Source organism: Eubalaena glacialis, chromosome 3 (assembly GCF_028564815.1).
Source record: "Eubalaena glacialis isolate mEubGla1 chromosome 3, mEubGla1.1.hap2.+ XY, whole genome shotgun sequence".
Taxonomy (NCBI): Eukaryota; Metazoa; Chordata; class Mammalia; order Artiodactyla; family Balaenidae; genus Eubalaena; species Eubalaena glacialis.
Window position 1 is genome coordinate 108,668,754 of NC_083718.1, and position 27,472 is coordinate 108,696,225.

At 32.3% G+C, this 27,472-nt stretch overlaps 1 protein-coding gene and 1 pseudogene across 1 annotated transcript in view; both read left to right on the plus strand.

Annotated features, from left to right (window-relative positions):
* The window catches only part of DPYD (dihydropyrimidine dehydrogenase), an 813,917-nt gene that overhangs the window by 103,552 nt on the left and 682,893 nt on the right, over nt 1–27,472 (plus strand). Inside the window, exon 3 of the mRNA XM_061183827.1 lies at nt 6,963–7,045. Coding sequence (XP_061039810.1) covers nt 6,963–7,045 — 83 coding nt within the window. The remainder of the gene's footprint in view (nt 1–6,962; nt 7,046–27,472) is intronic.
* LOC133088944 (cytochrome c-like) lies at nt 9,410–13,725 on the plus strand (annotated as a pseudogene).

Here is a 27,472-nt window from a genome sequence, read left to right on the forward strand (position 1 = left end):
GTGGCTGGAAAAGCTAGACAATCAAGCAGTCTTTCCACCCTATTGTTTATGTATGCTAGGGATAGGCCTTTAAAAACTCAAAATCCAGTAATTTTGTTTGTTTCTTCTTTAATGTCCTTCACGAACTTGTTTCTCTGCAGCAGTGGAGACCAAAATAAAGTTTAAAACCACAATGCAGGTAGCAAAGAGGAGGAAAGTGATGAGGGATTTCAGGACCAAAAGAAAAAACAGACAAACAAGAAAGTATATGTATTTTTTCTTTATGCTCTCAATTTACCACATAGAAGGGAAGCAAATGCATTTTTTTGTAGTAACATCTAGACTCGTTTGAGATTCTGAAACCATCTGTATAATTTTTAAAAATATAAATCTGAAAGAGTAAAATTTCCACAAGAATTCTGTTTTGAAAAGGTTGTCTACACATGGATTTTACTGTGAATTGACCTTTTCCAAAAATTGATCAGATTAACATTCACTTTTTTGAAATGATTTATATATTCTAAGAAATAAAAAAGCTTATTTTTTATTTTTGCTTTTTTACATTTTATTATACAGTTTTTCCCAAGGGACTCAGAAATGGATATTGGGATGAAAAGAGGTTTTTGTGGACTCCATCGGTGTTTGCTCTTGATTCTAAGCTGCTGTGTCACACGGTTGTAGCAGGCTGCCTTAAATATTTGTTATCTATGACTTTGTTTTGCCGTGAGCATTATTGCTCTGGTCTAAGGAGTTACTTTAAATGGCTAAATTGAGATCTTAAAATTCTCTCTTAATTACAGTAGTGCGACTTTCTAGCCTTTCCATTGGTTTTAATGATTAAATCTCACATTTCCTATAGGTAGCGTGAGAGAAGACAGTACCCTAACTGAAGACAATTGTTCTTAAATAGAGAGATTCAGATATAACGTTATTTGATTTTGTTAATCTCTGTTGGTAAAATCAAAGTTTCTAAGATTTTCTTGAAAACCAACCATACAACATACATACACATTTGTATGTATATATGTGTGTGTATCTGTGTATATATTTATGTATATCCAAAGTAGGAGATAGATTAAAAATGAAAAATATGCCCAAAACAATTAAATAGAAATACCTATTTCCACATCTGATTTGTAAACCACCTGTGGGGAAGTGATAGGTGCTGTTTTCCATATCAAGAGTCAGTAAAGTTTGAAAGAACAAGGTTATGAAACCTTTTTCCAACTTAAGATTTAAATGTAAGACTCTTAGCAGTGATTCATCTAAATTGATGGGGTTGGGTTTATGGCAAACCTAGAAAAAAATAAGTATAATTATACGACCACAGAGAAAACATGCATTGTTTTCCATTAACAGTTAAATTCGGGAACGAGAATGAGATATAGAATCAGTAATCCTGAATTTGAGTATTGACTCTACCATAGTCACATAATTTGAATATATTTTAGATGAAAATAATTTGAGTTAGATGGGAAATTAGTTGGAATGAATAATCCCGGTCAATGAATATTTATTTTTTCTTAATACTTTTTAAGCTTTTATTTCATTTTTAGCCATCTATTCTTGTTTTATATTTATAATAGCATTAGCAACAAACAACCAAACCAAACCAAAAAGGAATTAGCTAAATAAATAATAGCACATGGGTGCAGTAGAATATTATGCAACTCTAAAAATTGTATTGCAAAGTCTGTTTAGAATCATGAATAAATACTAGTCATCTGTTATTAAGTTTAAATATATGAAAGTTAAAAACAGTACATTACAAATATTATATACCTAGTAGTTGTGTTTGGGTCTTTTCAGGTATTTGCTTAGCCCAAGTGGCACTATTTGAGTATCAGTTGTTCACATTAAGCTATGTTGTAGGTTGAATATAGCAAATAAATGTAACTGATTTTATTATATGACTTTATTTTCTTTTACTGCTTTGTGTACATTCTTATACCTCTTTTTGGGTGTGCAAAAGTAAAGAAATCAAACTGATGATTGGAAACTTTTTTTGGACAATTTGAAATATTAAAACTTTCATGAACTCATTGGCAAATAATCAGGAGGCAGAAATCTTAATTAGTCAAGTGCATATTTAATAGAAAAAATAAATATTGGAAAAGTCAAGTCCTATCTTATATTAAATTTCTTTTGCTAGCAATTATTTTGTTGTATTATATTTTACAAAAATAGCATATTCAGCGTAGAATATACAAATACTTCCAAAATCTTTAAAAAAACTCTTAATTTTTTAAATCTTGAAGTCAAAAAGAAATATAAACCTATAACTGAAACTTTGGAAAATATTGAAAACTATAAGTAAAAAAAAAACCCTTGTTTATTCAACATTTTGAGATAATCTGAGTTACTATTTCATTTCTAGTCTTTTTTGGCTTTGCTTGTTTTGTTTTCCAAAATTGTAATCATATCATACAACATATTCAATTTTATAGTGTCTTTTTAAAAAAATTACACAATGTCATACAAACATTGGCTAACTGTATCTAAACAGCATTTGTAATTAATGCATAATATCCCTCAAATTTAAAGTGCTTTATTTAACCATTCTTTTATTGTTGAAAATTTAGGATCCCCCCCAATATTTCACTGTCATAAACATGCTGCATTGAACATCTATGAACATAAAGCTTCTAAAAAATATTATTATTTCCATAGAAATATTTGAAAGGGCACTATAATCTGTTCAGTGTAAAATTTGTATTTGTCCCCCCCCCCCCTCTTTTTTTTCCTGAATATAGAAAGGAAAACTCTGCTTTCTGCCTTAGAGGTCCAGACTAATTTTTATCCCAGAAGTACTGGGAAAGTGTTCTTCAAAGGCCATCTAATTCAAATAATTTAGTTATTCATCTTTGCAATTATAGTCATATAAATGTCATTCTTTAAGACTATCACTATATAGGGAAAAAGTTCATAATTTAGTTAATGAAGTATCAAAAATTTATCAGGGTAAGTTACAGGAATTGGATCTTTAGTACGGAATTTTAGTAAATAATAAAATGTTATTATTATTAGCTGGTAGCTAACACTTACTGTGTCAGATACTTTGAACTTCTTTATCTGCATTCTTTAACTGTAGTGATATATTACTGCATTATGATCCCTTCACCAGAATTCACTCTCTCTTCTAAAAGCTTTTTATTGCAGTATTACATATGGAAAACTAAACAGATCTTAAGTATTCAGTTCCATGAATTTTCACAAAATGAATTAAACAGTGCCCTAGAAGACCCTCTTCTGTCTCCTGTAGTCACTATCCACTAATTTCCAACACCTTGATTAGTTTTACCTACTTTTAAAATAGTAGCTTTATTGAGATATATTCACATACCATAAGGTTCACTCATTTAAAGTGCATATAATTCAGTGGTTTTTAGTATATTCACAGTGTTGTGCATTGATCGCCACTAATTTCAGAACTTTCATGTCCCCAAAAAGAAACCCTGTTGCCATTAGCAATAATTCCTTCCCTCTCTGCAGCCCCTGGCAACCACTAATCTCCTGTCTCTATGGATATGCCTGTATTCAACATTTTATATAAATGAATTGATACAATGTGACCTTTTGTATCTGGCTTTTTCACTTAGCATAACATTTTCAAAGCTCATCATGTATCAGAACTTACCTTTTTATGGCTGAATAGTATATCATTATATTGGTATACCATATTTGCTTATCCATTTATCATTTTATTGACTTGCATATTTTCTACTTTTTATCTGTTATGAATAATGCTGCTATGAACATTTGTGTATATATATATATGTGGATATATGTCTTGATAACTGTAGGTTTATAGTCATTTTTGACATCAGGAAGTGTTAGGCCTTCAACTCTGCTCTTCTGTTTTTAAGAAGGTTTTGGATATTCTGGGTCCCTTCTATTGTCATATGAATTTTAGAATCAGCTTATCAAAATCTGCAAAAAAAAAAAAAAGCTGGGATTTTGACAGGAATCGCATTGAAACTTTAGATTAATTTAGGGAGTAGTGCCACCTTAACAATATTGTCTTCTAATTCATGAACATGGGATGTCTTAGCATTTATTTTGGTCTTCTTTAATTTTTATCATGATGTTTTGTACTTTTCAGTACACAAGTCTTATGCTTCTTTTGTTAAAGTTATTAAGTAGTATTCTATTCTTTTTTATGTTCTTATAAATGGAATTGTTTTCTTACTTTTATTGTTGAACTATTCACTGTAGCTTTGCTTATTTTTGTTTCCAAGTTATTTTTTTAAAGGTAATTTTAAAAAATTTATTTATTTAATTTATTTTTGGCTGCGTTGGGTCTTCGTTGCTGTGCGCAGGCTTCCTCTAGTTGCGGTGAGCGGGATCTACTCTTCGTTGTGGCGCGCGGGCTTGTTTGTTTCCAAGTTATTTTTTTAAAGGTAATTTTAAAAAATTTATTTATTTAATTTATTTTTGGCTGCGTTGGGTCTTCGTTGCTGTGCGCAGGCTTTCTCTAGTTGCGGTGAGCGGGATCTACTCTTCGTTGTGGCGCGCGGGCTTCTCATTGCGGTGGCTTCTCTTGTTGCGGAGCACGGGCTCTAGGCACCCGGGCTTCAGGAGTTGTGGCTCGCAGGCTCTGGAGTGCAGGCTCAGTAGTTGTGGCACATGGGCTTAGTCACTCCGCGGCATGTGGGATCTTCCCGAACCAGGGCTCGAACCCGTGTCCCATGCATTGGCAGGCGGATTCTTAACCACTGTGCCGCCAGAGAAGCCCAGCTTTGCTTATTTTTGAAATTCATGTAAGTGGAATAATTTTCCTATGTGATCTTTTGTGTGTCACTTTATTTAATACTATGGCTGTGAGATAATCCATGTTATTCCACATAGATGTAGTTTGTTTATTCTCATTGCTATGTATTTTCCATTGTAGTAATATAACACAGTTGATTTATATATTCCATCTTTATGTGCATTTGACTTGTTTCCAGTCTGGGGAAATTTGGATAGTGCTACAATTAACATTCTTGTATACGACTTGAGGCGAACATATTATATATTTGTTCTGGGTGTATTCCAAGACATGAATGCTCAGCTTTTGAAAGTGCTACCAAAAAGCTTTATCAAGTGGTTTTAACAATTTACAGTTCCACCAGCAGTGCTGCAGTTGCTTTCTATACTATAAAAACCCACTTTTGTATCATCTATCTTTTTCATTTTACACATTTTCAAAGTGTGTAGCGATGTTTCATTTTTAAAATTTGCATCTTTCTCATGACTAATGCTGTTGAGCATGTTTCTTTAAATTAGTTATTTGTATAGTCTCTGTTATATAGTGTTTATATAAGTCTTTTGCCTGTTTTATATTGAATTGTCTGGTTTTTTTTCATATTTACTTGTAGGAGTTCTTTATTTATTATAGATATAAGTAAGTAAAACAGTGTGATACTAGCAAAAATATAGGAAATTGAGCAGTTGGCCATTATGGACTCCAGAAACAGACCCTATGTATACTGTGTCTTACTTTATGGAAAAGATGAATTAAAGTGGGGAAATGATGGCCTTTTCAATAAATAGTACTGATTTAACTGCTGGCTGACCTGTATGGTGTGATTTTCTGTTATACACCATATACAAATATCAATCCCAGATGAATTACACATCTAAATGTGAAATGCAAAGTAATAAAGCTTTGTGGAAAAAATATAGGAAAATAAATTTATAATCTTGAGGAAATCAAAGATTTCTTAAACAGGACACAAATAGCACTAACCATAAATTAAAGCAATAATAAATTGGGCCTCTTTAAAAATAAGAAATTCTCTTTATGAAAAGATACTATTAAAAAGTGAAAAGACACAGAGCAGGAGACATTTGCAACTTACATATCCAAAAAAGGACTTTTATTCAGAATTCAAATTATTTTAGATACATTTTGCTGATTTTCAAGATTTTCATTGTAAAACATATACCTATGTGTTAAAAAGGATCTTTGCCTTAATTTGGCTGATCTAAAAAGATATCAAGGTAAGATAATGGTATATATAACAATGGGTTTTAAATCAATGAATTCTTACACATTGGAAATTATTAATCTAAATTCTGTATTTTTGTGAAATCCAGCATACTTATTTACAATTTAAAATAGAACCCATTAATGTTTAAATTTTTATTATTTAGTTTTACTGTCTGTTAAATTAACTAAAATGCTAAATCCAATTATTTTATTACCTAAATACATGAAATCTAATGTGCCAAAAGATTCATATGGATACATTTTTTAGGCTAAAATTTAATCCTATATATTATGTTCTGATAACTTATTAGGGTCATGTGAGATTAAGTTAGTTTTTCATATAAAAACATAATTAAAATTAAAAAAAAAAAACTCTTAGAAAATTCAGTCCAGTAATGCTAAGAGCCTGATGTAATGTCACAATTTTAATGATTGGACTTATTTATTTTCAAATACAGATACATATATATATATATTTGTGAACAATTTGTATATAACTGTTATTTAAAGATCTAATTTTAAAATTTTGATTTCAAAATGTTTGAACTTTTATTATTATATTATGCCTGGGCTTTATCTTTCCATATCAGTAAATACTAATATTTTAGAACTGGGTATTTATCATATACAATTTATTGTGATTTCAAACTTTATTGACTTTCTTTTGAATTCCAGTTGGCTTTGATATACTTGAGATTATTTTAGAGAACTAATTTTTAAACCTCAAAACTCTAGAAGTTGTACTACTTTTATATAATATTCATTTCTTCTATTTACCCAATTTTGAAAAATTGATAAGAAGACTTCTGTGACAGCTGTATCATAAAACGTTTTTATTTTGTTACTGTTGAATTCACACTGTCAATTTTAATGAATCCTACCCAATTAAAATGGTGTGCATATTTTTGAGTCCATAATCAATATAATCAATTATATTTTACATAATTGCATAGATATAATTTTATCTCAGGATGTTGGAGGATTAATGCATTTTTCTAATATGTTGCAGAATTGCGAGAAGCTGGAGAATAATTTTGATGACATCAAGCACACGACTCTTGGTGAGCGAGGAGCTCTCCGAGAAGCAATGAGGTAAGTCTGGGTCACCATAGCAACAGTCACAGATGTGGTAAAGAAAAAGTCATTCTTCATTATTGGGGGAACAAATGAGTTCATTGCCACCATTCAGCTCTGTTCTCTAAGGTATTAATTTGTCAGTGGAGAGACTTCCCTTGAGGCTCTACTTTGGTTTTGAAGCTGCATAAATGTTAAGCCTCAGTGCACAGTAAAAAATGTAAATGTTTAATTTGTTACTTAAAATGCTTAAGGGGTGTCTTGTTTTATATTTATACTAAACTGTGTGATTGAATGGAAATGTTGTTCATCTACATTCTGCCTGTATAAAAAAATAAATAGTACAACGGTGTTTTAACTGAGTAGTATTTTCTCCTAATTAATATTTAATTAAAATATTTTATAGGATTATACCATAGTATTTTTAAACCGATATACGTTTTCATACTATTATAAAGCATACAGATTAACTTTTTTTCAAATACAGCAGTCTGTAATGAACCTGATGGGTTTTCTTTTTTTTCCTTTTTAACATTACTATTTCTGAATATTTTTCTGAAATCTCCCTAAACTTAATACCTTTTTAGTAACTTTTAGGAAGCAGTCTTTAAATCCATCTGATCAGAATCAATGAAGGCTTTTACTAGACATTGAAAATGTGTGAAGAATAAAACTTAGCATCCTTACAGCTGGAGAAATGACAACAAATGATGTTAATCTTAAAAGTTCTGAGCTTGAACCTTTGAGTGGGATAATTTCCAGTATATTTGTACAGAAATAGTATATTTGCCTTGATTTAGCCTGTGAAACTAAAATTGATTTTTAAAATATATCTCCTTCTATCCATGCTCATTTTTTAAGGGCTTAAATCAAGGCTAAAGAAAAAATTTTAAATAGGAGAAAGGATAAACCTATGAAGCTCCCTAGAAGGGTATTTTGGGCACAATTTTTTTATTGCTGGCACACAGTTACCATATACTTTAGTCTAGAAGCTGCTCTCATTTAGTGACCTCCCTTTTACCATGCAAGCAGCAGGGGAAAGTAATTAAATTTAATAGAAGCTGCCCTCATTTTGAAGCCACTTCTATTTAAAACCACAGGGGGAGGTAATTAAATTTAATGGAAACAGAGGCTTCTACACAAAGATACATGGTACTTCTATATAGATGATTATGATGTCACAAAAAGAGGAATAATATATTACTAGTACTGAGAAATTACCAGCTGGAGCAAGTGAGCCTATTTTATTGTTAATGTCTTTACTAATAAAAAAGAGGGAAAAATAAAACTGAGTCCACAATAGAGAATTTGTATCTATATACAATGCAAGTGGACATTCTCAGAAAGCTAAAGTTATTGAAAATAGTCATAAATTTAAAATAAAGAGTAAAATGTATTGTAGAAAAGGCCAGTGCAGAAGTTATGACTGAACTGCTGTTTTTCAATATATTCTTTATCCTCTACCTGAGGTATAAATTGAAAACATCATTTTTGTAAATGTTTATTATAATAACTTTGAATATGTTAAGCATAACATCAATATTTATTTAGAACTGTACAGTTATTCTCTGTATTTTTATATCTGTTCAGTTTGAAGTAAACCCATAGACCCACAGGAAGACAAAGAGAATGCCAGCTCTGAAGCTTTGAATAAAAGGCCAAAAACATAGAAAGAATTGCAAAGGGGCAATGTGAATGAAAATGGATGTGAGTGAGGGAGATACAATGAACAAGGGAAGGATGTAATTAGTATAGAAAATTCATCATCAAGAAAAAAAACAAATTGAATTATGGGAGAACTGTGTTGGAAGAGATTATTAAATTCTGCCAAATTTTGTAATACTTGCCATTTTCGAAAATTCTGCTTTTTAAAAAGTAGAGATGAATTAATGAGAAAAACAAGTATTACCTGATTGGAGTAACCTCTCAACCACCCATGCTATGAGATAAAGCAATAGGCTAGATAATTTAAATCAGCATTTAATCATATGGCTGTGTAATGTACTTTGTTTACATTGGCAGCATATTTTACACATACACACACACACTCATAATCTTTAGATTCACTAAACACAACTAAATAATCTTGTTACCAAAAGCATTCAACAGTTTAGTGTACTGTGGGCCTAGCACTTTTTAAAAAAACTTCTGGTTTTTGCCTTTAGAAAATACAGCAGGAGCTCATTCTTTATATGTGAGACTATGGAAGCATGTAAACAAAAATTTATAATGTTATGTGACTAATAGAATAAAAGGAGAATGCATCAAGGGGCAAAAATTAATTGTTCTCTCATCTATGATCATTTTTTTTTGTCTTACATGAAGAGTGTCAAATCAAAGGAAACCATGGAGAGGATAAGAAATTTGATCTAGGCCTTGAATATGGCCAGTTTTACAGGTAGAGGGAACGGTATTGAACAAAGGTGCAAGATGTATTTCAAAAACAGTAAAATGGTCTGATGTAAAGCAAATTTTTTTCAAGCTTTTTTGAATATATGTTTTCCTGCCAAACTCACATAGGCAGAATTATTTGGTCAGTAATATCTCTCCTTATATGCCAAGAATCCTTGGGTATAAATAAAGCAGTACAAGGTTGGCAGGGATGGTGGGAACTATTCAGAATTTCAGAGTGTGAGAGGGGGCAGTGGGAGACAGGTATGAATAATCTGCCAACAATTTCAGTTAGCTCAGGGGCTGGTATCAGGAGGCTTGTGTTTGTTACCATATCCTAGAGGTCAGTTACATAGAGTCTAGCTTGCCATGATAGATACTTTAAATTACTTCAAGGAGTGATTGTGGTTTTTAAGGAAGGGGGTGACAGGATTAAATATAATGATAAAACTATGAAGATTATTTTACAGCTTTTTAGAATTCTAATAGGGTAAGAAAATACAATGTGGGGATAGATACAATCGTTCATTTATTTAATAAACATTTATTGTGTTTCTGTAATACACCAGGTAATGGGGTTACAGATACGAATAAGAGAATCTCTGCCCTCAAGGGGCTAATGGCCTAGTTGGGGAGACAGATACAAAAATCAGATGCCTGATGTGAAGACTCAGAGCCCCAGTACTTGAGTTGTTTCCCTCGTCCCAAAAATGCCATGGCATTTGTTCTCTTGGTCCATGGGCATGACATAGCTTGGCTATGGAACATCCTTTTTTTCCTCACTAACTTAACCTCTGCAGCAGCCCTCAGGTGGCTCTGGGCACCCACAGTGGTACCCTCCTCCTGAGTGTGTCTGTAGTCTGGAGAAGTTGGAGCAAAACTGGACTGAGTCTGAAGAGTGACATTTTGTGGCTGCTGTGTTTGGGCCTTATCATCAAGTTGGGCATTACCTCCTTATTTATTAAGGTTCTACTACTGCTATGAGCTTAGAACAAAAAAGAGAGGTCTCTGCCCTTCCTCAGTTCTCTGTCATCTCATCCAATCCCTGTTCGTGGGCAGTCTTTGCCATGCAGTCTTGGACCTGTTCTTTCATCAGTGTCCCAGCTCAGGAATCATTTTAGACCCCTCCGGTGCTTCTTCCTGATCCCAGATGTGAGGATCTAATCCTGGATGTGAGGACCTCTGGCCGGCTATTTAAAACGTCTAAGGGGCTACAGCCTAATCTGGAATGTGCTGGCTAAATGAAACAAGTATTTTATTAGGTTTTAACTCATACCCGGACTGGGAAAAAATAATTCAAAAGTTTGTTTTGGCAGTAGAGTGGAGGGTACAGTGGAGGGAATAAGGGATCTAGAGAAATCAGTGGCCCCACTAAGATAAAGGTAGAAGGGTATAGAGGTCAACAGAGGAGAGTGTGTTTGAGAAATTTAGAAATATTTAGAAGGTAGATCTGATGAGACTCTGTGACTTAATAGCCTCAGTATATTAAAAACTTGATTTAATCTCTGTTGCTCTGTTTAAAACCTTTTAAAGTTTTCTTATGCTTTCAGAATAAAGTCTAATTTATTTGTGTATCCTACTAGATAGTAAATCTCATGAGGGTAGGAGGATTGCTATTTTGCTCTCCTTTGTATTCTTAGCCTTTCCATAGTATCAGCATATTAGCTGCTTCATAATTATTTGTTGAATTATTGATAAAGATAAAACATTAGAAGAAGGACATTTATCAAGGGCAAGTCAAAAAATTTTTTTGACTTTGTATTCAACTTTTTTTTCCCTTCCAGTTTTATTGAGATATAATTGACATACAGCACTGTGTAAGTTTAAACTCAAATGTTTTTATTTTGAGTATTTGGATATACATTGAGATAGGGAAAGAGAAAAGAAGAGGAGGATTAAGTAAGACGATTTTAGTTTTCAGATGAATTTGAGATAGCTATGGTAAACTCATGTGTAAATTTGCAGTAGGCAAAGGAAAATACAACTCTGCAACTCAGGAAAAAGACTGGAGGTTGCAGACTGGGATTTGTTAAGTATTTTGATATTTGTAGCCATGGGAAGGCATCTGATTTCGAATGATAGTGCATGGAATCAGAAAGGAGGAGAGTCTAACCAGATGCCTAAGAAAATACTTGGTTTAGGAAAATGTGTGTCAGAGAGAAACATATTTTGGGATTTAAAAATTTTAAATAACTTTCTCCAACAGAATAAATTGGGACTCTGATATGGTGTGTCTGAGCACTTGAACTGTGGCTAGTGTAACTGAAGAACTGAATGTTTAATTTTATTTAATTTTTATTAATTTAAATGTAAATTGTTGCATGTGGTTAGTGGCTATGGTTTGGACAGCTACGCCCCAGAGGGATGTTTTTGAGCTGCTAACATGACATTCGCCTTTCTCTTACCGATGGAATTATCATCAAAGGAGAGTTTAGGGTAAGGCTAAACCACGTTCACACACATCACACATACACATCATGCACACTCCCAAAAAATGAAGAGTTAAACTGGATTCAGAACATAGTAATGGATATAAAACCAAAATTAACAAATATGATATGGAGGAGACAAGGTGACTATTATTTTCTAAAGGCATGACTTTGTATGTAGAAATCTCTATGGAATTAACAACAAAAACACTCTAGAAATTAATAAAAGAATCTAGTAATGTGGTCAGTTTTAAGATAAAGATGGAAATTTGTGAACTTTTCTGTGTATTACCTATTCTATGAAGATCCTATGAGGTAGTTATATTAGAGTACCCCAATCATCCAGGACATGTTGAATTGCTCGGCAAATGGTATAAGAGGCAGTTGTTTTGCTGTTTAGAAAAAATAAATCACCTTATATTTTCACCTCACAGGTGTTAAAGGAAGTTTTGTGTATATTAAAGAGCTAAAATAAATAAATGAGACAGCCACAGTCCAATAAACTATGAAAGTGACTATCTCTGAGGTTTGGATGGGGAAAGAGATAATAATCCAAAAAGTAGCTGAGGAAATAACTAAACTTTTACTGCATTAAAAAAGCTTCTGTATATGGAAAAAAATCACAAAATTTAAAGACAACATCAGTGTTCTGTATTGCCATGTGTGTAAGAGATTCAAAAAAATTTAGGAGCTCAGTGGTTAATTGGCAAAGTATGATTAAGAAACCCTTAAAATATTTAACTCTAATGGCAAGCAAAATATAAATTACATAAAAAGTACCAATTCTTGGTTATTGACGTTACTGCAGTTCAGCGAGGAGGAGATTTTTGAGTGCTGGAGATGGAATGGTAAGAGCCATTGTCCCATTCTCAGAGAGCAAGAGGAATTGAAATTATTTCTGCATTTAAGGAAGGGAGTGTACCAATAAGTACTAAGAACCTTGAAACAAAATACCCCTTTTCATATAAATTTAACTTCATGAAATATACTATGCACAAGACATAGAAATTATGGACAATCTGAAACTGTTTCTCAAATTATAGAATATAACAGTAAACAAATTGAGTAGAACCTAATTGTCTACTATTAAGGAAACAATAAGAAAATGAAGTTTCTAGAATATAAAATAATATATATGGTATATCAATAAATATATATACATAATGGTAAATTGTGGCATATTTAGTTATATCTGGATATTAAAATGATCTTTAACACAGTGTTTTTGAGTGGCACGAGTATCATCATGTTCACTGAAAAATACCAGGAAACAAAATTGCATGTAGAACATGATCTCCATTGAATATAAAGAATAAAGAGAAAAAAGATAGGAATAAAATACAGCAAAATAGCTATTATATCTGGGTGGTGGGCTTACACATTTCTCAGGCTTATAATTTTCTGTTCTAAATTTTCTATAATGGGAGCATATTATGAATGATTAGAAAAATAATGAGATACATAGGTGCGGACCGGCGTGTCCTTGGGATTAGAGAGCTGAACGTTCGGCCTGCGAGCGGGAACCTCTGAGTCATGCACGGAGAAAGAACGATTTAAAAATGGGTGATGTCGAGAGGGCAAGAAGATTTTTGTTCAGAAGTGTTCCCAGTGCCATACTGTGGAAAAGGGAGGCAAGCACAAGATCGGGCCAAATCTCCGTGGTCTGTTTGGATGAAAGACAGGACAGGCTGTCGGATTCTCTTACACAGATGCCAACAAGAACGAAGGCATCACCTCTGGGGAGAGGAGACGCTGATGGAGTATTTGGAGAATCCCAAGAAGTACATCCCTGGAACAAAAATGATCTTTGCTGGCGTTAAGAAGAAGGGAGAAAGGGCAGACTTGATAGCTTATCTTAAAAAAGCTACTAATGCGTAATCGTTGGCCACTGCCTTATTTATTATGAAACAAATGTGTCATGACTTTTTTGTGTACCATATTTAAATTGATCTCATACACTAGAATTCAGATCATGAATGGCTGATGTAATATTTCTGTCCTGATTTAAATAAGATTGGCTTGTGGCTAAATAAATATGGTCAGCTTTTTGAATTTTGATAGTAATTCTGGTTCAACAAGTACTATCACTGTTTTCCCCTTCTAAAGAGATGATTAAACTTGAATAAGGAATGTTAAACTTTTCAGGGATATGGTGAATGCCCTCTCAAACCCTATAGGAGATTGGTTTTATATTTAGATTTCTATAACTGGTTATATTAATATATTTAAATATTGAGACGCTCCCTTCACTGTCTCATAGACCAGCAAGAGTCACCTGTGTTTCAAGTTGTGTTCATTCGCCTGTTAAGGCAAGGGCTGAAGATACACTGACAATGTCCACTTTCCCTTTTTGGTCTTAACTATGCCAATTTAATTAAAATTCTCCATCTAAAAAAAAAAAAAAAGAAAAATAATGAAGTAAGAAGGAAAAATGGGAAGAATAAAATAAGATACAAAATCTAGGATAAGTGGCAAAAATCAGATTTTAGACTCCAACTGTGATTTTAGATAAATTAGTCTTTTTTAGTCTTACTTTTTTGTAAGATAGGATTAAAAACTTAATAGGATTGATATGCAGAACAACAATAATGTAGGAGAGAATGCTTTGTAATTTATGAAACATTAAGAAAATGAAGATACAAAGTATTACAATGTTTATATACATTATTTCCATTGAATGGTGTATAGTGCTTATTTCGGATAAATTACATATGTCATACATAATGGAATTGACTGGAAAACTTCGGTGTGGTCTTAGAATGTAGAATGCCAGAGGGAATATTTTTTGTTTAACTTATAGAGTCCATTGTAGTTCCATGGCTGTGTGGAAATACTGTACAGGATTTCTGAAAATGATGACATGAAAAAATTTTAAGGACAGAAAAAAATGTATCATCTCCAGGTGAAATCTCTGTCTATAGTATGATAATAGTGAATTTGGAGGTGAAATTCTCAATTTCTTTTCATTTTTTTCCCCTTATCTCTGCCAATTCAACCCTCTTATCATACCAAAGTGATTTGATTACTGTATTATATTTTGCACCTGTCATAGCCCCTGTAATAACTTCTAAACATCAAGGGGAACAGTGGGACCTTTTTAAAAAACGTGGTATCTCTTTGTCACCTTTTTACTTCCCCAGGCAGTAGTGGGCCATGTGTAGTAGAAATAATGAAATTGGAAGGTACTTCAGTTGAATAACTTAAGAAAATGGGGTGTCAAAATCTGAAAGGAAAGCTACATATAGAATATAGTTCATTAAGAAAAAAATGTAAAAAACTATACGAAGCTTTCTGATAATGACTTAATACACAAAAATATAGATTGGTGAGATCTATGGATATACCTCTATGGTGAGAATATAAATTACATTTTAGAGTACAAACATAGCCAATTAAGGGTTAGTATTTTATCTGCAGAGCCATACATATTCAGTGAGAGCTGTTACATTTAGGTGATTAATCTAAAGATAAACTACCAGGACATTATATCTCTGAAATCTATTCCTTTTTGCTCACTTTGTCACGTGTTAGGAATTCTGTCACTAGATGGTGATGTTGAGTTGCACAGTTTATGTTCTTGGCTTTTTTTCTGGTGTGTGTAATAGTAATTGTAGGTGTATCATAAACCCAGCCAAGTATCCAGAGTTAAAACTGAAAGTATAACTATGTAAATTAGGAAAATAATTTTAAGAGATACAGTACATTTTAAATATCATTTAAGTTGAAAGGTAAAAATCCTTTAAAGCTATTGCTTTACTTTAGACTCATAGACTTTGAGAGGTAGAAGGAATATAAATAGTAATCTAAACTTTTCATTGAAAGAGTGAGGTCTGAAGAGAGATTCAAAGACATTAAAAAGAAGTATTTTTCAGTTTTTCCCTTCTAGATGTGTTAGTCTATAAAGTACAACTTTAGTTTCATTCCTCTGTTAGTATCTAGTGGTACTGAGGCTGTTTGCCATCTGATCTAAGGGATGTGTTACTCCTGGTACCTAGATATTGTTTTAGTTGCTTATTGTTTTATTGTTTTAGTTATTTAATTTTGCATCCCTTGCTAAGCATAATGGTTAAACTACGCTGGTATTTCTTTACTGGTACTTCTACATGAATTGAAGTAAAAGACTGTCTCTATGAGTAATTTTGTCCATCTGAATAAGACTTGAAGATAAGAATATTACCACTATCCTACTTAACCTTATACTTGTAGATAAGTTTGTGTGTGTATGTGTATACATAATATGCAGAAATGTGTGTTTGTATATATATATATGTCCATATATATGTACTCTATCTCTATTAATTTCTATTTTTATTTCTATCTCTATATGAATCTCCCTGTCCCAGTCAAGGAAATCTTGCAGTGTGACAGCATTTGAAATTTGGAGATCCATTTGCTTTTTAGACGTATCTGTTAGAATTACAGTTTTATGCACAACTTTCAATGAAATTCTTTTATAATGGTAAAAAAAGAGGAGGGGGAAGAGGAGGCAACCTAAATATTTATTAATAGTGAATTGAGTAAGTAGTTTAGAAAACAAATCTAAGGCATGAGAAAATTTGAAGTGGTGTTGAAGAGAAGTATAAAATAAATAAAATGAGAAATTATTAAAATATTTCTCATGAAATCAGCAGGTTGTTAAATGGTATGAAAAGTAAACACAAATTGTTTAAAATCCTGAATATGTTATATAATGATCAGTGATTATATATGATTCAATATTAGTAAGATATTTTTGTTTTCAAAGTTTACAAAAATAAAGGTAATTATAAAGCCTGTGTGTGTGTATGTGTGTGTTTTAACTACATGCAAAGTTTGACCTGTGAAATTGGATGCAGAAGCAATGTGTAAGCTTTCTATTTTAATCATATTTCTTGATCCTATAATAATTATATTTCTCCAAGTTTTTTTTTCGCTAAATGAATCAGCAGGAATCTCTGGAAAACACCCCCCACCCTCCGCCCCCAGTAAGCAGGTTACAAGAGTATCCTCTTTTCTTCCATGCAGAGGAGAATATCTTGTCTTTATCACTTCTGTTAGAGAGAGGCACATACTCTACTATGCACATAAGCACATGTGTCTATGGTTTGTGTCACCTAACATAGAAAGAGGGCAACCAGGCTGAATATCTTCAGATTTTATAAAGTATAAAGACAAAAGCACACCATCACTTTTTCTAGATAATGATGATGAAACTACTTTAATAACATTATTGAAATGCAGCTTAGAAAATGTAGGTTAAGCATTAGGAAAATGCTTAATTATGTAAAAATATATGTAATTAATTGCATTTGATTATATATTCCGTGTAATTAAGTTAATGTAATTTGTGTACTATGAATACATATGTATACACACAGTTTACACATATGTGTGCAAATGTGCACACGTGTATGCACACACATATACATTTGGTATTATCTGTTTACTGCATAACTTAGGAGGGTTACTTTCATTCATTTCAGGGATGAGTGAAAGCAAGATTTGTCATTCAGTTTCAAATGGGCCAAAGATAATTTAATTTTTTCACCGTTCATGGGAAATAGAAGAAAAGTTCTATATTAATTTTCACTAATGTTTAATAAAACCAAATATATACGTAATACCTGTGGATTATTTATGGATTTGGTAGCAATTGGCATATATGAATTAGGAGCTATGTTAATTTGCTGTTTTTCTCTACTTTGAACTTTAATTAGAACTTGAATGTGAGAAATGATTACATACTTATTAATTATAAATTCTGAGAAACAACAGCACAAGTAAATCAGGCATGACTTGATACAGTTATATACTTATAAAATGCATTATCATATTCATTAATCCGAGCATTGGTTCTTTCAACCTGGTGCCCACTGTGTAACTAGACAATATTTTCTTAAAAGAAATATTTACAGAAAAAAATCAAATTAATATTGTAACTGCTATTTTATGACAACTTGATACATTTAGAATGATAAAACCAAAACAGAAAATATGTATTATTATATTAGAAGTTACTATTTAAAACATTAGCAACAACATAAATAAATAGTACTTAATTAAGATAAAAAAAATTGCATTTTTCCCTTAGTAGCAAAAGATTGTGTGTTAAAGACTACGGAGAAAGGATACAGCTTTTGTTTTGCTACTAAAGAAAAGTACAGAGCTGTCTTACTCTAGAATGCTTATCATTTTAGATACAGACTTTGAATGAGCAGCTAATAGCTAAAATTATTTAGGAGATAAAAATTGGTACTGTGAGGATTAGCTTTAATTTTAAGTATCCATAATTGAAGTGCCACATTATGATTTTAATGTTATGATAATCTTGTTAACAAGCTGTTGTGTATATACTATCATATTTTAATGTAGTTACAAAGCTTAAGTAAACCATAAAGTAAATTGCTTTTTGAATCAGGCTTTTACAAGTGGAAAATTAGTGGTTTACATGTTTTGAATACGTATTTTGTAATTATATTTGGCATTTTCTACAACTTAAGAAGAATAATAGAATGGGTTTATAGATAATTCATTATTGTTTATAAGTACATTGGTATATTTTGTTATTGCTCATTCTAATTAATTTAGGTTCATTCTGCATATAACACAATAGCTGATTCTATTTTTTTTCTGTAATAGTCTTCTCTTCTAGAAGATATACATTGCAGTTTAGTTTTTCTATGTACCATTTCTCATATATCAGCACACTACATTTAAAAGAAAATTTCTACCCTTTCTTATCTATTATTTCTACAGGTTATTGTGATGTATACTGAATTCTGTCCATCGAGAGTTTGTGTTTACTCTATTTTTGGGGGAAAAAAAAAAGTGTCTCATGCTGACAGTTGGTGAAGATAGCTAACTGGTTAGATTTACTTTTTCTGAATTTGTTGCTTCAATAAACAGAACATGGTAATTTGATAGTCTAAAGCAGAAGTAAGCAAACAGTTTATGTAGAAGTCTGGATAGTACCTTCAGCTTTCTGGGTCATATGGTCTCTAATTGGAACTATTCAGTTGTGCTGGTATAGTGCAAATGCACCCACGTAGACAATATGTCATCCAACGAGTGTGGCTGCATTGTTGTGGCTGTGTTCTAATGAAATTTTATTTATGGAAATTGGCAGCCAGCTGGATTTGTCCCAAGGGTCATAGTTCACTGACCCCTGGTTAAGAGCAAACTTGACATAAACCAATTAAAATAAATTTCAAAGAATTGTTTGGTACATATATTATGAATTTGTGATTTTCTCTGATTAATAGTAAAAATACTATGAAGCTCTTCCAATGTTATTAATAAGTGTGACTTAGAACATTTACTGAGGTGTCATATCTCCTAGTTTCTGGGCTGTTCCTTGAAATTGAATAAGTTACATTTCCTAGATTACTCATGCAAGTGAACAAGCATGATTAAGAATTAAATCGTCAGTTCCAATTGTAAAATCACCAATATGCAGCCAACATGAGGTATCCATATCAATGCCACTGAACCAGTTAGCATTAATCTGTTATGCTTGTGGTTGAAGAACCATGTACATTATGAAACAGTATAATGTTACTCTCTGGTTTTACACTAGTAAACCACAATGAGGTACCTATGAAAATACAACGTTGTGATATTATAGTTTATCAATTATTTTTATAAATGGATGAAGAATCATGGCATCTACTAAAGCACATAACATGATAGCTGATATTTATTGGAAAATATTCATTGTGATGTGTTTTTTGTCTATTTAACTCCTTTATAAAGTTTTGTACCCATGGGACTCTCTGAGGAATTACCTCTATTTTAAAATTTAATCAATCAATATTTACTTAATAAATCAGTGAATAATGAATAAATCTTTTTCTTCTAGTGCACAAAGAAGTTTTTTCTAGGATTCAGTGAGAGGCCATATGGGATACTCTGTAGTCTTTTTAAAAAAATGCTCCTGATGCTTAAAATTCAGTCTTCCTAATATCTTCCAAGAAACCTCCTAAGAAATTTAGTTAATTTAGTGCACGTCCTAACTTTTAACCCTATAGTTCTCTCCCATTTTAAGGGCCATTACTTTGGCTGGCAAATAGAAGAAATAATAGTAGTCATTTTATTTAGAAGTCTTCCATAACATCAACTTCCATCAAGTTTTAGTGGAAATGGGTGTCTGTCATTGGACCTCATAGGTGATAACTTTTAGTCGATATCTGTGCTGTGTTTACAAACCAGTTATCCTGCCAGTATCTCCCTCTATCTTTGAGGAGAGTTTAGAGCAATCTTTTTTTTTCTTTTTTTTTTCTTTTTTAGATGGGTAAGAAAAATGATTTACAATAAGGTTAAATTACTTACTGGTATTGTATTTGTCATTGTCATATTTTTCCTTCATATTTCATTTCTTCCTTCATCCACTTAGATGTTGCTTATAATTTCATATTCTGTAAGGGAATATTGCTTGAGACATTTCTCACCCAGGGCTAAGAACTGTGTTGAAATTTAAACAGTTTGGATGAAAAAGCTGTTTGAGGAATCAGATTTTTTCTTTTTAATAGTGAAACAAGGATAAGAAATTTTTTCATTGTAAAGAAATAAATTACTAGTTTTGACATATAGTTAAATGATTGCATATGAATAAAATATATTAAATAATTAAAAAGCATTGGGTAGCAAGTTTGAGCCAGTTAGAACCATTAATTGAAGCCTGAGAATCATTGCTAAGGTTGGGTCATTCCATTAAAATGAAAGTCTATTTTTATTTGGTAGTAATACAAGACTTGTCTTGCAATTCATATTTCTTCAGGATTATTCTGCTCACTTGAAATTTTTAGAGAATTGATTGTCCTTTCAGCACTTCCACCAAAATATTTACCTGCTTTAAAGGGTCATGATAAATATTTTTGTCACATATATTTCTATAGATGATATAGTTATTCCAGAAAGATATCTTGACTATATCAATACTAATACATACTATTTGCAATCTATAAATATATGAGCAAGCTTAAGATTATCTAAACATGCTAAATTATTGTATGCCTCTATTTATTATTTTTATCTGCTTATATGTAACAATAAATACATTTTATATATGATGTTTCATAGAAGTAGTATATTTACACAAATTTCCAAACAGTCTATTTAGGATATGAATAAATTCCTTAAGTTTTATATTTTATATCCTCATAAGTATGTAACATAGTAGATTATTTGGACTTGACTCAATCTAGGCTCATCTGTTAATGTTACAGTACTCAGGTTTTAAAATGCACTTTGGAAAGAAACCCTCAGTGTTTGAAAACATATAACTATTAAATACACACACACACATACAACATATATATCACACACAAACACACACAGACAGAGTCACACTCACATGTTCCTTGTAGCATAATTCAATTGAATATCTTTGAATGTCTTAACACATTCCAGGTTTATCTTGTGCTCAGAAGTGATTGTAGTTATCATATATGTTTCCTAAAAACAAAAGTAGGCAAGCCTTTTTCTATTCTTGATTATTCAAATCAGTGTAATTATGGGGCCTGCCAAATACCAAGTGTGGGCTGTGGCCAGAGTCAAGGGGTGAACTGCCCTCAACCTCTGCATTCAGAACATAGTGCCTTGGGGTAGGACTCCCGGTAAAAGAGATGGCTTGTATAAAGTGTTTAGATAGAATCCAGCGATGTGCAGAAAATTTTGTAAGTCATTAACATGTATTTATTAATGTTAAAATCATAAGAGAAGATTAAAACAAAACCAGTGGTGAAGAGCAATGGATGAAGCTAAAAACCTAGAAATAGTCACAGTTAGGAGGTTATTGATAAGGAAACAAGTTACCATCAGCAAGGGATGATTTCCTTGTATTGGTTTTTTAAATTTCAGTTTATATACTCAGTGAGTTTTTGATCTTGACTGCTATTCTTGAAATATAGATGTATCAGGTGTTTATTTGTGGTTTTAATTAATTTCTTTAAATTAGTAACCTCAGGCTCTTTTTATTAGATTGGAAATTAAATGGTATTAGGGTTTATTAGGACTATCTGTATCAAGAATTACAGTGAGCCTTAACATAAAATTTGAATTTCAATTTATAATTTGAGATTATAATTTAGGATAAGTTATATATATATATTTGTAACATGCTTATGTTTTCTAATAGAATTTTAAAATTTTGTGTGTATATTGGAGTGTAATTAAATATACTGATTGATAGTACAATTTATTGAATTTTAAGAATGAAGTTAAGGTAAAGAAGTCGTGGTACATATATACAATGGAATATTACTCAGTCATAGAAAAGAAATAATGCCACTGCAGTGACATGGATGGACCTAGAGATTGTCATACTGAGTGAAGTAAGTCAGACAAAGACAAATATCATTTGATATTGTTTATATGTGGAATCTAAAAAAAAATGGTACACATGAACCTATTTACAAAACAGAAATAGAGCCACAGATGTAGAAAACAAACTTATGGTTACCAAAGGGGAAAGCGGGGGGAGGGACAAATTGGGAGATTGGGATTGACATATACACACTGCTATGTATATAAAATAGATAACTAATAAGGACCTACTGTATAGCACAGGGAACTCTACTCAGTACTCTGTAATGACCTATATGGGAATAGAATCTAAAAAAGAGTAGATATATGTATGTGTATAACTGTTTCAATTTGCTGTACAACAGAAACTAACACAACATTGTAAATCAAATATACTCCAATAAAAATTAATTTTAAAAAAAGGATAATTTTAACATACTCCACTCAATAGCTTTCCTTTTGGTGTTTTTCCAAAATGAAAATTCAACACTGATCAAAAAAAAAAAAAAAAGAATGAAGTTATACATTACATGCAAGAGTCTCAAATCTCATCTGTGGCATTTTAGAAGATTTGAATAAGAAAGAGGGCTTTGTTATTACACTCATTTTTTTTATTGTTTTGAACAATGTATGTATTTGTGAACTCTAGTAGCATTTATATCTAAAAGGGTGATTCTAGTATAATAGATACAAGGCCACTGAAAACACAATGACATTGAAAGTTTGTGGAGATAGCTACTCTTAGACATGGTTCAAATATTCATTAAATTCTTTTTTATTTATTTATTTATTTATTTATTTATTTATGGCTGTGTTGAGTCTTTGTTTCTGTGCAAGGGCTTTCTCTAGTTGCGGCAAGCGGGGGCCACTCTTCATCGCGGTGCGCGGGCCTCTCATTATCGCGGCCTCTCTTGTTGCGGAGCACAGGCTCCAGTCGCGCAGGCTCAGTAATTGTGGCTCACGGGCCCAGTTACTCCGCGGCATGTGGGATCTTCCCAGACCAGGGCTCGAACCCGTGTCCCCTGCATTGGCAGGCAGATTCTCAACCACTGCGCCACCAGGGAAGCCCTAAATATTCACTAAATTCTTAAGTGAGCAAAGCACAAGCAGGCACAAGAGTTACAATCTTGAGCAAATTTTCATGAACTTTATCATCATAGTGTTATGAGAGAAGAGGTAGGCATTTATCAAATAACCACATAAATGTATATTAAATTGTAACTAAGATAATTCTCCAAATGAGAATTGTATTGGTAAGAGTGTAGATTATAGGATGATGTGACAAGGAAGATTCCCCAAGGGGGTTAATTGAGCTGAGCTCTGAAGAAGGGCTAGGAGGCTATAGGCTAAGAGAAAAGGTGAAGACATAAATGGGAAACCACTATGGTGCACAGTTCTTTGGGAATATGGTGCACAGTTCTTTGGGAATATGGTGCATGAAAGGAACCTCAGCCAACCTAGACCTCTCCATTACCACTAATTCACCTTGTAGTTTACCAGAAGTCAGGCTAGCCAAACAAGTGGGTCATTCTTGACTCTTTTTAGTCTTCATTTTTCTCATACTCTGCACTCTATTAGAATTCCTCAGAAAATATTGTTTACTTTCTTTAAAAATATATTCAGAATGTTCACACTCAGTAGTTCTGAACCTTGAATGCACATTGGAATCACCAATGAGGGGACAAGGGAAGTTTAAAAACTTCCAGTTCTTAAGCCAAACTCCAGACCAGTTAAATGAGAAGTGTGTGTGTGCGTGTGTGTGTGTGTGTGTGTTTGTGTGTGTGTGTGTGTGTGTGTGTGTATGTGTTGGGGAGGCTTTAGTTAGCATCAGTATTTTTAAAGCATCTCAGGTGATTCCTGAATGCAGCCAAGGTTGTGGACTATACTTCCAAATGGGCTCCATAAAGTCTGTTCTCCACACAGCAGCTAGAATGACCTTATTAATTTGTCAGATCATATTTCTCCTCTGATCAAAACGCCTCATTGGCTTCCTACCTCACCTAAAATAAAAGGGAAAATTCCTACAATTTTCCCTTTTACAAAATACCCCTTGTATTTCAGATTCTCTTGACTGCTTCTCTGACCTTATATTTTGTGACTCAGTTTCTCTCTTACTTACTTACAGCCAATTTCTCTTACTTACTTCCAGCCACTTACTTACAGTGGCCTAACTATTTAGAAATTAAACAACAAATTTAAAAATAACCATGGTTCAGAGGAGAAATCACAGGGGAAATTTAAAAAACATTTTGAATAATAATGAAAATAAAACTTCAAAATATGTCAGATGCAATTAAAGCATAATTGAGGGGAAAGTTTACAGACACTCTGGAAGACAGTTTCACAGTTTATTATAAAACTAAACTACCCTTACCATTTTTACTATATTTGGAAAAAAGATTAATTGACCATAGGTGAGTGGGTTTATTTCTGGGCTTTCTATCCTGTTTCATTGATCTGTATATGTTTTTTTGCCAGTACCATGCTGTTTTTATGACTGTAGCTTTGTAGCATAGTCTGAGATCAGGGAGCCTGATTCCTCTAGCTCCATGTTTTCTTCTCAAGATGGCTTTGGTATTTGAGGTTCTTTTGTGTTTCTATACAAAAGTAAAAATCTTTTGTTCTAGTTCTGTGAAAAATGCCACTGGTAATTTGATGGAGATTGCATTGGATCTGTAGATTGCCTTGGATAGTATGATCATTTTTAAAATATTGATTCTTCCATAGTATATCTTTCCATCTGTTTGTGTCTTCTTTGATTGCTTTCATCAGTGTCATAGTTTTCAGAGTGCAGGTCTTTTGCCTTCTCAGGTAGGTTTATTCCTAGGTATTTTATTCTTTTTGATGTGATGGTAAATGGGATTGTTTCCTTAATTTATCTTTCTCATCTTTCATTGTTAGTGTATAGAAATGCAACAGATTTCTGTGTATTAATTTTGTATCCTGCAACTTTACTGAATTCATCGATGAGCTCTAGTAAGTGTTCTGGTAGTGTCTTTAGGATTTTCTGTATATAGTATCATGTCATCCACAAACAGTGACAGTTTTCCTTCTTTTCAAGTTTGGATCCCTTTTATCTCTTTTTCTTCTCTGATTGCTGTGGCTAGGATTTCCAAAACTATGTTGAATAAAAGTGGTAAGATATTGCTTAATGTTCAATCAATTAATCAATTAATGGTCAATCTATGACAAAAGAGGCAAGAATATACAATGGAGAAAAGTCTCTTTAATAAGTGGTGCTGGGAAAACTGGACAGCTACATGTAAAAGAATGAAATTAGAACATTCTGTAACACCATACACAAAAATAAATTCAAAATGGATTAAAGACCTAAGTGTAAGACTGGATGCAATAAAACTCCTAGAGGAAAACATAGGCAAGACACTCTTTGACATAAATTGCAGCAATATATTTTTGGATCTGTCTCCTAGAGTAATGGAAATAAAAACAAAAATAAACAAATGGGGCTTAATTAAACTTAAAAGTTTTTGCACAGCAAAGGAAACCATGAACAAAACAAAAAGACAACCTACAGAATGGGAGAAGATATTTGCAAATGATGTGACTGACAAGGGATTAATTTCCAAAATATACAAACAGCTCATACAGCTAAATATCAAAAAAACAAAAAACCCAATTCAAAAATGAACAGAAGACCTAAATAGACATCCCTCCAAAGAAGACAAACAGTTGGCCAAAAGGCACATGAAAAGATGCTCAACATCACTAATTATTAGAGAAATGCAAATCAAAACTACAATGAAGTATTACCTCACACTGGTCAGAATGGCCATCATCAAAAAGTCTACAAATACTAAATGCTGGAGAAGGTGTGGAGAAAAAGGAAACTTCCTACACTGTTGGTGGGAATGTAAATTGGTACAGCCACTATGGAGAACAGTATAGTGGTTCCTTAAAAAACTAAAAATAGAGCTACTGTATTCCCACTCCTGGGCATATACCCAGAGAAAACCATAATTCAAAGAAATACATGCACCCTAATGTTCATAGCAACACTATTTACAATAGCCAAGACATGGAAGCAACCTAAATATCCATTGACAGATGAATGGGTAAAGAAGATGTGGTATATTTATATAATTGAATATTACTCAGCCATAAAAGAATGAAATAATGCCATTTGCAGCAACATGGATAGACCTAGAGATTATCATCCTAAGTGAAGTGAGCCAGACCGAGAAAGACAAATATCATATGATATCGCTTATATGTGGAATCTAAAAGGAAAAAAAAGACACAAATGAACTTATTTCCAAAACAGAAAGAGACTCACAGACATAGAAAACAAACTTATGGTTACCAAAGGGGAAAGAGAGGTGGTGGGAGGGATAAATTAGGAGTCTGGAATTAACATATACACAGTCCTATGTATAAAATAGATAACCAACAAGGACCTACTGTATAGCACAGGGAACTATCAATATAGTCAGTATTTTGTAATAACCTGTAAGGGAAAAGAATCTAAATACAATTTTTATATATATATATAACTGAATTGCTGTGCTGTACACTGGAAACTTACATGATATAGTAAATCAACTATACTTCAATAAAAAAATTGTTTTAAATAAATAAAAAGAAAAAAGATTATGGATACATACATCATTCTTTTAAATAACAAAAAAGAAAAAAAGACCCAAATAAAAAGATGATCTACCTGATAAGATTCAGAACAAAGCAAGAATGTCCACTCTTAACTCTCCTTTTTAATACCATATTGGAAGTCCTAAGTAATGCATAAAACAAGAAAAGGAAATAAAAGTTATACAGATTGAGAAGGTAGAAATAAAACTGTATTTGTTCACAGATGACATGACTGTCTATGTGGAAAATCTGAAAAATATTGACAAAAAACCCTCCTGATATAATAAGCATTATATCAAGGTTGCAAGATACATGGTTAATATACAAAAATCAATTGTTTTTCTCATACCAACAATGAGCAATTGGAATGTGAACTTCAAAACACATTATGATTTACATTAGCAACCCCCAAAATGAAATACTTAGGTATAAAAATCTAACAAAATATATATAAGATCTATATGAAGAAAACTATGAAACTCCAATGGACAAAATCAAAGAAAAACTAAATAAATGGAGAGATTCCATGTTATTCGATAGGAAGACTCAGTTTTCTTAAGATATCAGTTCTTCCCAAGTTGATCTTTAGCTTCAGTACAATCCCAGTCAAAATCCTAGCAAGTTATTTTGTGGATATTGACAAACTGATTCTAAAGTTTATGTGGAGAGGTAAAAGATCCAGAGTAGCCAGTACAATATTGAAGGAGAAGAACAAAGTCAGAGAATTTACACTACCCAA